The 11120-nt window shown below is 39.7% G+C and overlaps 2 protein-coding genes across 2 annotated transcripts; one reads left to right on the forward strand and one right to left on the reverse strand.

The window, feature by feature from the left end:
* The first annotated feature begins 3490 nt into the window (after positions 1–3490).
* Positions 3491–4342, forward strand: LOC149921134 (histone-lysine N-methyltransferase SETMAR-like). Its single transcript, XM_090162113.1, has one exon. It carries the CDS (start codon positions 3491–3493, stop codon positions 4340–4342), a length of 852 nt encoding a protein of 283 aa, XP_090018239.1.
* Positions 4343–5412: 1070 nt separating this feature from the next.
* On the reverse strand, positions 5413–7502 carry LOC149921135 (glucose-6-phosphatase catalytic subunit 1-like). Its single transcript, XM_090163122.1, has 4 exons — positions 7299–7502; positions 6584–6958; positions 6386–6507; positions 5413–6237 (listed from the first exon to the last, which is right to left on the reverse strand). The coding sequence occupies exons 1-4, from the start codon at positions 7370–7372 to the stop codon at positions 5720–5722; spliced, it is 1089 nt and encodes a 362-aa protein (XP_090019248.1). The 5' UTR covers positions 7373–7502; the 3' UTR covers positions 5413–5719.
* Between the last annotated feature and the right edge of the window lie 3618 nt (positions 7503–11120).

Consider the following 11120-nt stretch of genomic DNA (forward strand, 5'->3'; position numbering starts at 1 on the left):
ATAACTATTTACATTGTTTATAGAGCTGTTTACAGAAGTGATATCACTACGTACATGAAGACCAGGATAGAGATTACCCTGGTGAGAAACTAGTTTTTTGGAGTAGAGGAGTCGGTGGTTGTGGGTTTGGCAAGTTCAGCCCGGGGGATCACCTTTCCATTACGAATGCATAAGTCCCTCTCGCCTCCTTTAAGGCGACGTAATAGTTCGGTCTTAGCAATTCTGTGTGCCAAGCGTTGGGTGGGAGAGCGGTCTATTGAGCAGGAGATTTTTAATGTGGTATCGTGGAATTTAAGATCTTTATTCCCTTTCAGGAACTTATGTTTGGAGTCAAGAGAAGGAAAGACAAGTTTAATGGCACGACAGTAGCCAGTATCTGCCTGTTGAGGTTGATAGGAACGTAAGCGTGTATGTTTGACTTGGTTCATCAGGTCGTCATCAAAACCAATCGCATGGAGTAGTTCTTGGAGAGCAGTGGTGTCGTGCACTCTGTCATTGTCATCTTTGAGGTTGAAAAGCATAGCGTTAAAAAGCCTATCTTGATCATTGCCTCTATCTTTGGAGACAGCGGAAACCGAGTCCTGTACTTTTTCATTATTTGCGTATCAAAGTTTTTGTGTAAGGACATAACAGCTTCGCGGATGTACAGATCGAGGTTAGATGGTTGGGCGGAGTTTTGCAGTTGAGTGTGTATATCAGCCATAGCATCAGTTTGATTAAGAAAGTCATTAATTTATATTTAACAAATTAGCTAAGGATAAAAATCTAGAAATGAAGGGTCAAGCCATCAGACATAAATTGTCAAAGTTCATTTTATTTCAAGGACAATACCTTCATACCTTTTGCAGAAACATCCATTTCATCAATATTCTATTTAATTTTGTTTACAATTTAGAATCTCAGAATATTCCCTTAACAAGCTATAACCACAAGTCCACAACAATTGTATAGTCCACGAGTTATTTAAGCCTTTGACAATATACCATTTCTCCCAATTATAATTTTTTTATTTTTAATTAAAAGATTATCTGCTGCTTTTTATATGGGTTTAGAAAGAATGAATTGACTTATTTACAACTTAGAATTAAAATTAACTTTGTTTTCAATTCTCACAGCCAAAATATTCGCGAATCACGTCAGAGTACCTAAAAGAATACAAACACGAACTAGTGATGATTTTTTATTTTATCACCTACTCGACTGGCGTCGCTTAAACGAAGTACCCCAGGAATTCGGAACCACTGCCGGTTGTCTGCTCGCCGTCGCTTCCGTATTAACCACCCGTAGAATCTTGTGTCTATTTCTTTAAATGTCTATGTTCTATTCGCGACCGAAACTAGCTTCTCCGAGGTAGCGCCCATAGATATAGGAAACGTATATAAAGGTTTAGATAAAATATTTCAAAGGGAGTGAATACGGAGGTGGCACAAGGATCCTATATGTTATAGGAGCCTTGCTATCGGTAAGAAAGCTCGTGCTATCGTCGCGAGAGCCATAATTGTCTCCTGCTTAAAAATGATACTAAAAGTCACCAGCAGATGGTGTCTAAAGACTACGGCCTGCGGAAAGGTCAAGCACTTAGTACTAAAATTCTAATAGAGCTCGCGCTCTTGGTCACGTGCCTTTCTCGGTGTCTGCTAGTGCTAGGTGTCAATTCCGTATTTTATGTTAGGCTTAGACGCCCCGAAATTTATCTAGACCTTTATATACATTTATTATACAGGGTGTTACGGATAAGAGTACCGAAACTTTTATAATGTGTTCTATGGGTCAATACGAGTTGAAAATGTCTAATGAACCATGGTCCTAAAGTGTACCGTTTAGGAGATAAAAGCTTTCAAAATTTGATCTAAAAAACACCGAAATTCACGAAAATGTGAAATCCTCATTATGCCTTGATCACAATTGTGGTCTTAAAATGATCGGTGGTTTTTTAGAGATAAAGTGATAAAAGGATCGCCGAATATCAAGATATCAGTACAATATCGTCCGGAAGTATGTATCTCCAGATTGTGAATTTACGAAGAAGCTTTAAAAACAAGATTTGTAATAATTTTCGACGTTTAACTGTAACCTAGTCGTGTTTGATAGTACAAAAACCAGCAGCACATAATTAATGGTATGTTTTTATTTATCAAAACAGAACAATTATTGACATCGTTACACGCACCGTTCACATTATTTACAAGAGTTGTTCGAAATGCCCACCTTGAACTCTAATGCACAAACGACAACGTCGTAAAAATAATTGACGAACGTTTTCCCAGATGTCTGGTGTGTTTCGAATTTTCTCACATGCATCGATAATACGCTGGCGCAAGTCGTCGATATCTCGGACCTCTGTTTTATAAACTACGTCTTTCAGATGTCCCCAAAGATAGAAGTCACAAGCGTTCAAATCGGGAGATCGTGCTGGCCATGGAATAGTTCCTCCTCGTCCTATCCACCTTAAAGGAAATGTCGCATCGAGGTGGTCTCTCACGGCACGGCTGAAATGTGGTGGCGCCGCATCGTGCAAGAACCACATCCGCTGTCTAGTCGCTAACGGAACATCTTCCAGAAGCTCTGGTAGGGCTCGTTGCAGAAATTCCAGGTACGACTCTCCATTCAATCTTGGCGGAAGGAAATAGGGTCCTACTAAGTTGTCTCCAACAATGCCACACCAGACGTTTAGGCTGAATTTTTCTTGGTGAGCTGCGACCACAGTTCCGTGAGGGTTGTTTTGACTCCACTGATGGGTATTGCGTAAGTTGAGAATACCATCTCGCGAGAAATTGGCCTCATCGCATGCTAAGATGACACTTGGGAACTGCGGATCTTCTTGCACTCTGTCCACAATCCACTGACAGAAGTTGGTAAAATGCGCCATCTTTATCGAAAGTCCGGTGTCGAAGTAAGTACATTTCCAAATTAACACGTCGTTTTATACCGAAAATTGCATCATCACTAGAGCATCATTTACGATTGAACGTGTTGATTAAAAAATAATTTGTAGATGTATTCACAAAACCCTCTTTCTTGGCGTAGCTTTGACTGTACGAATTTTCCACCACCGCCCCTTCCATCCCACTGATAACCCTTCCGAGTTATTTCTGGCTTCAGGTACTGCGAATTTTTTGCTCTTGCAATTTTCGGTATAAAACGACGTGTTAATTTGGAAATGTACTTACTTCGACACCGGACTTTCTATAATGATGGCGCATTTTACCAACGCGGAATACGCCGACATGCACTTGATGTACGGTCGAGCCGAAGGAAGAGGAGATGAAGCCCGACGATTGTACCAAGAAATTTCCCTAACAGAAGACTACCGAATAGACGAACTTTCGAAAGTGTGGACCGGCGTTTACGAGACACTGGTCAACTTCAACCCTCTCGAGAAGGAGTACGAAACGTTCCACTCGACGTAGAAGAACAGGTAATTATTTGAAATCTCTGTTTGCGCGATGTAGTTTATAACATAGTGTTTTCATTGAAAAAACCATCTGGAATGTTTCAGGTACTGACAATTTTCGATGATGACCCCAGCACAAGTACCCGTCAAGTTGGACGACAGCTGGGTGTAAATCACGTGATGGTCTGGAGAATTCTGCATGCTCATCGTTATCACCCTTACCACCTACAGAAAGTTCAAGCCTTAAGCGAAGCCAACTATCCACACCGCCGCAACTTCTGTCAGTGGATTGTGGACAGAGTGCAAGAAGATCCGCAGTTCCCAAGTGTCATCTTAGCATGCGATGAGGCCAATTTCTCGCGAGATGGTATTCTCAACTTACACAATACCCATCAGTGGAGCCAAAACAACCCTCACGGAACTGTGGTCGCAGCTCACCAAGAAAAATTCAGCCTAAACGTCTGGTGTGGCATTGTTGGAGACAACTTAGTAGGACCCTATTTCCTTCCGCCAAGATTGAATGGAGAGTGGTACCTGGAATTTCTGCAACGAGCCCTACCAGAGCTTCTGGAAGATGTTCCGTTAGCGACTAGACAGCGGATGTGGTTCTTGCACGATGGGGCGCCACCACATTTCAGCCGTGCCGTGAGAGACCACCTCGATGCGACATTTCCTTTAAGGTGGATAGGACGAGGAGGAACTATTCCATGGCCAGCACGATCTCCCGATTTGAACGCTAATTGTGACTTCTATCTTTGGGGACATCTGAAAGACGTAGATTATAAAACAGAGGTCCGAGATGTCGACGACTTGCGCCAGCGTATTATCGATGCATGTGAGACAATTCGAAACACACCAGACATCTGGGAAAACGTTCGTCAATCATTTGTACGACGTTGTCGTTTGTGCATTAGAGTTCAAGGTGGGCATTTCGAACAACTCTTGTAAATAATGTGAACGGTGCGTGTAACGATGTCAATAATAGTTCTGTTTTGATAAATAAAAACATACCATTAATTATGTGCTGCTGGTTTTTGTACTATGAAACACGACTAGGTTACAGTTAAACGTTGAAAATTATTACAAGTCTTGTTTTTAAAGCTTCTTCGTAAATTCACAATCTGGAGGTGCATACTTCCGGACGATTTTGTACTGATCTTTTGATATTCGGCGATCCTTTTATCACTTTATCTCTAAAAAACAACCGATCATTTTAAGACAACAATTGTGATCAAGGCATAATAAGGATTTCACATTTGCGTGAATTTCGGTGTTTTTTAGGTAAAATTTTGAAAGCTTGTATCTCCGAAACAGTACATTTTAGGACCATGGTTCATGAGACATTTTCAACTCGTATTGACCCATAGAACACATTATAAAAGTTTCGGTACTCTTATCCGTAACACCCTGTATCTATGGTAGCGCCTTAGATCCAGCGTCTGCTACAGAGAAATTAAAAAGTCATAAGAAACTTTTTTCTTAAATAAACTTATAAAAATATAAGCAAACGATGCAAAAATTATATTAAATTCCAAGTATAATTATTTATAAAGTAAAATTTAGCAATAACGATGAGGAGAAACTAATATCGTCTGTTTTAGCCGCTACCTATCTATGTTTCAATGGCGAACCAAATGGGGCGTAGCGATAGTTTTCGGTCGCGAATTGTAAATTGTATTGATCTTTCTGTGACCTTGACATAAACGCCAACTGAAATGAAATTGAAACAGGAGGCCTTAGTTGATTCAACCAGGAACACCATGTATTATCAAATTCCAGAAGTGACGTGAAAAAATGGAAGACGCTCATATTGAAATATGGGAACTCTTATTCCAGCCAAGGCTAAAATCTTGGTTATAAGCTCCACCCGTTTCTCTGGGAATCATCACTGCCATCCCGGTCTTCATTAGATATTTCAAGTTTTGTAATTTCCTGATTCTCCATTTCTACTAAGCCATTGAAATTATTTCCAAATTCGAATGTATAGGCTTAAATAAATCAACTTTGAAAGACAGATATATTTGACGAAATAATAGTATTTATTTAGTCAATATGGCAATAAACTTTATACAACATTATGCTTCAGAATATTAATAAATAATTGAGACTAGCGTTGACTATTTGTTTTTACAATATATACATAAATATATAAAATTGGCGGCTCGGGTGTTACCCTGGCGAGGTTCAGTGACTGTCTTGGCTATATTAGCCAGCCCGGTATATGGCAACCCTGTGAAAAGCGATCGCAGCTATACGAGTCCCCGCAATCTGAGTCGGGGTTGGGACGTTTTAATAGTTCCGAAAGTCTTTACCCGTGTAAAGTCTTCAATTAACTTTCTTTTCCGTGTAGTCGCGAGCTGACCAGATCTTGGCTGTTAAGTAGGGCACTACGCAAATGAAGAGGTACGGAAGGACAGCGTTTTCGATAAACGCCAAGCCGTAAAAGACGGCAGTGTTCGATTTTGGTAAGTCGATTCTTTCGGAAGCCTTAGAGATGGCAATGCAAGCTACGGCGGCGAACAGTTTCATGGCGGTGCTGAACTGGTACTTGGCCACGCGTTGGTACAGAAAGGAGTTGAAAGCTACGCCCATGCCCAGGAGAAAGCCGGAGTATCTCATCATGGAGAAGAATGGTGTGGTGTCCATGTGGATATACTCTTGACGGGCGCACCATTTTACGGCTCGGTCTACAGACCACATGGGGTTGAATCCCATCGCTCTCAAACTAGCGAATGTCAACAGTGCGCTGGCTAAGAGTCCGGCGGTCGCCAAAATGTAGTGCCTCAGGTTCAATTTGTCCAGGACGGTCATTATCTTAGTCATGTTCATAGCGAAGGTGAAACCTAAGAAGATTAAAGAATATAATACAAGGTTAACTTTATCTATGTACGATGAATTTGATTATGTCATCTTTATTATAAAATCTAAACATCTTTAAATTAACTAATCTGAACTGAACTAGTCTCAATTTTAACGAATATTGAAACCTACCTATGATAATTCCGAGAACGCACTGATGTGGGAAATGGGCAGCAATGTATACTCTAGAGACGCTAACGAGGAAAACCAAAAAGGTGTAGGTGCACCAGCAGACAGAAGCCATTACGTCTTTCCTATATAAAAAGAAATTTGACATAAGCAAATGGATAAATTTTTAAATATTTCCGAAGGTAAAATTGTGACACTTACGTGCTTTTGTTCAGGGCTCCGGTATTCTTCAAGATGGCTTCGATAAGGATGTACCAAACTGCGGCCGAAACCATGGAATGACCCGATGGACTACCCGGTCCAGTTTCACAAGTCATGGAGTATTGTTTCATGGATGGGAAAGTGATTCCCGTTCGGTTGTAGACGGCCGTTTCGTGGACCCACCAATAAGGTCGCTCTCCATGTAGCATCCATTTTAAGACTTGGTTTGACCATTCCGCCAAAACTGAGACCCACATGAGCTTCTTGCCGCTAGTTCTGTCCAGGGCGTACAGCAAAGGCGCGTAAATTAAGAAGGCGTAACGAGGGTCGAACACGTTGGAGATCATGAAGAAGAAATCTCTGTGTTGAGGAAATCTGTTGGAAGAAAGTTAAGGCATTAGTTATGACAGCTAAAGTTTTAGCGCCATTCGACAAACTAAATTAATCTTATCTAAACTATCTTGTTGAAATCTCGAGCAAAACTAAAGTAATTTGTCAAAAATACTCCCCTAATATTTATATCTGCTTCGCTTTAAATTTATTATCGAAAGCAAAATGTATTGGTTTAGCCAATTTAAACTAAAGTAAACCGAATTAGTACCCCAGTGTTGTTATATATATTATCAGAAGGATTATATATCTAAAAAATGTATTTAATACTTTTAAATTTAATTTTAATTGGATTTAAATGATTAGGAATTAAATAGATACATACCTAGATTGCAAGGTTTCAATGGCCGAAACGCTGTTCTCGTAAACGCTATCCATACTCAAAACGACGGATGCCATATTTATCTCGATAGGAGTTGAATCAACCTGTTGTAATTGATGACTGGAAAAGTCCAATGTATGAAGAGAAGACTCGGGAGTGACTGTTTGACTATTGTTTAGTATGAAACTAGAATCCTAGTTGTGAAGTCCCAATGGGGATGCACTGGCTTATATAGCGAGCTGGGATAACCCTGATAGAGTTACTCTCCCCCCTCTTCGAGAAAGGGGGTAAATATCTTCGCGGTTAATGAAAGGGGATATCTATCCATCACCCCCCTCAAATTACTAGATTGCGTGAAAGGTGAACCGTTTATCTGGCCCGGGAGGACGGGGATGTTCCAGCGTCCAAAGGATGACTGAGATTAGATTGTGGAAATAAAAGTATTGCCCACTTGTTTACCAGTTTTTTCCAAACCGTATTAACGAATTAAAACGTTTCAATGAGCTATTGAGCTTTGGATAATGTATCTCTAAACCCACGTCAATTATGATTAATAGCCGAGTTACTGACGCTCGCCCTGAACTTAGATAAGCCTTTGTAACGGAGTAAATAATCAACAAGAAAAGGGGTGGGGGGAAAAGTGAAGCCGTTCTATCAGGTTCTATCTCTCTTTCTCTCTCGAGGGGAGTTTCTAGGGAAATTTCTCCGCTTTCAAAATCTTAATTTCCCGGGACTTCTCCAGCCCTCGCAGCGACTCTTCGGAGAAAATTGTTTACGGTTGAAGGTCGCCTTTACTACGTCATTTTTATCCCTCAAGGACTATTACGTGTTGCTAGGCTCTCTCTGTTTTTCGCGGGGGATTCCTTTGGAATTTTATTTACAATTTCTAAAGTGAGCACGAGCCGGTAACGTGAAAGAGTTACGTATTTTCTAGCTCGACGACTACTAACACCCAGACTGCGAGTTTTTTCTGCCAAATTATATCAAATTTTGCGGTTTGTTTTCCGTGTAAACTGGTGCTGAAAGTCAATATTGTTTTGGAAAAAACAACGTGGTTTATTTTTATGGCGGTTAGGAATTTTATAGGTGAATCATAATTTTACGTTATCTGGAAACTCTTGGAATTACTGTTATTTTAAAAGACGTAATCCCCTTTAAAAGTCTCCAACTCTCCATTATCGATTTTTCAACGAAGTTCCATATAACCATAACGGTTATTATTTCGTGAATTGATTTATAGTTGGTTTAAAAAAACGGAGAAAGTTTTAAAACAATTCGGTTTTGTTACAAAAAAATGAGGGCGCGGAAGGCGAGCTTTGCGTTTCGCATCAAGAACACGTGACGCTTTCAACACGTTGAGTGGATAGGCAGACCCGCGTGATTTTGTACGAACGCGTGACGTCATAACTGTGACTAATGTGGTGGCCGCTATTATCGGACTTTTTCTTTACTTGGATATCCACTTCTTGTACTATCAAGGTACAATGGACTGTTTATAACCCAAAATTTTTCGTGTTTACTATTGATGATAGGAATCTGAACGCAACAATTAGGCTAGAGGAATTATGGATTTTATCAGAAGCACTTTTGCTACCATGATCTGTTTAGGATCCACAAATTTCGACATTTTGTTATTGTTGTCCAATGTGTTATACAAAACGTTTCAAACATTGGACTGCGATATTTAAGTGCTACAGAATTGTTCGCATTTCACTAGTCTCCGGAAATAAGGCTGGAGAAATATCAGGCTGAATTTTTCAATTTATTATGTGGCCCTTTAATAGAAATAGACTATAATAATTTACAACCCGTCAAATCGTACCCCAACCACCAAAAAAGGCTGTGGAATGTATGTAATATGAATGTATCTCAGTAAAATATTCATTTAATTCATTGACCCACCATAAATATGGAAGTTCATAATTTAAAGTTGATATCTCAAAACCTCATTTCCCCAGTTACAACCTTTTTAAACTCGGGTTACGTCTGCGGAAAAAAGTGCCAGCCATGCGAAATAAACCCTAATTGCTATTAATATTGATGGTAAAATGATCGTTGTAAAATATTTAAGCTTAAAATTTCGCGTAAATTTGATTTCGTTAGCACGTATGCGGCTTGTACTGTCTTATCTTTTCAAAGCGATGAGATCATTTTTAGCTCGCCCAACTAGTTTTTTTTTTATAAAAAAGTCATTAGTAGAAGTGATTCACCCTTTAATAAATTCACACGCAAATCACTCCTTCCCATCACTCTTTATGCACGTGACGTAATTACCGCAATCATTGTTGTTTCACGTGATTCCGAACGACGAATCAATGATGACGAGCGTTATTACAGAGTCATTCGTATCACTGTCCATTCACGTGCTTATAACCTTGCCCGCACCTGCCACCAACTTTCGCTTTTCATTTCATTATCGTTCGGGTTATGATGTCATTTGTTATACTAAAATGTTTATAATTATAAATGTTTAATTTCTGATCCATGGTTAATTTAAACTTACAAAATAAAATATCAAAGGGACTGATACTTCATGGTTTTAAAATATTTATTTTCTTGGAGCTTTCGGACCGAGGTCCTTCGTCAGCCGTTAACTCATTGACGAAGGACCTCGGTCCGAAAGCTCCAAGAAAATAAATATTTTAAAACCATGAAGTATCAGTCCCTTTGATATTTTATTTTGTAAAATGTTTACTCTCTCAAGAAACATACAACCACATTTATTTCGCTCGATAGTACGTCTAATCAGAAATGCATTGTTTCCCAACTACACGCGGCCCACGCCTGTGGTATGTTTAAATATTTAAAGAATAGAACTTGTCTTGGGTTCTTGAGAATATCTAAATTTGACTGCGAATGAAGTTAACACCTAAAACTCCATTCAATGAAAAGTATAGGCAACTCAATTTAAAAATTGGCGTCACCTGGTGTTAGTACAAATTTACGATGCATTGGACCTGGTGGTACTACCAATTTAGAAAGAAAATTAACCATATCGGATATTCGGGCCTCGGCCTTAGGATTGACGCTGTTTATTATAAACGTTTTTAAATTAGTTAAAACGTACATTTAACTTTTAAAATACTGCTATAATTATACTTAAGTGTCAATTTTAAGTTTCACTAAATTAGTAGACTGCCAGATGTATCAGTCCTCCGCCATGACTCAGGGGCGTGCCAACCACGGGGGTAGTGGGGGAGACTTGCACCCGCTACTTTTTCCCATGGTAGACTTTGCGCAGAGGTGTAGTTCACTCAGGATACCTATTTGCCAACCTGGCAGGCCGACTAAACATGCGACACCTTTGTGTTTTTTTTTTCTATGTTTTTTCGGACGCAGCCTATTTAACAAGGTATGTGCTTATAATATTGTTTTTACCCCACTCTCGTAAAAACGTTGGCACTCTCCTGCTTGGCTCAAATCTGCGAAATTATAATTCCCACGTGAAACGTTAACAGGGTTTTCACATAAAGTACCATATAAACATTGAAAAATTCAGCCCTAATTTAAGTTTAGCTAATCCCCTTCCGTATCTTGTAATAGAAAATACTACCAATATATTATTGGAATTTCAAGCCCTATTTGCAATATTCAAACGGTTCTGAGGCCCTTTAATTGAACTATGGCGTGGGCAGGTAACGCTTGCGTCGCAGACAGAATATTAAGTCTGCGCAGTGCCGTATTTACTGAAGGTGGGGCACTAGGCAGATTTTGGATGGGGCCTATGTAAGGAAAGCATAAAAACGCAAACTCGCGTGTCCCGAACGAGGGGCTAACCACTCTTAGAAAGTCTGTACACCGGATTACGCTTAGATTAGCACTTCC

This window comes from Leiobunum rupestre, chromosome 11 (assembly GCF_980474605.1).
Source record: "Leiobunum rupestre chromosome 11, qqLeiRupe1.1.hap1, whole genome shotgun sequence".
NCBI classification, from domain to species: Eukaryota; Metazoa; Arthropoda; class Arachnida; order Opiliones; family Sclerosomatidae; genus Leiobunum; species Leiobunum rupestre.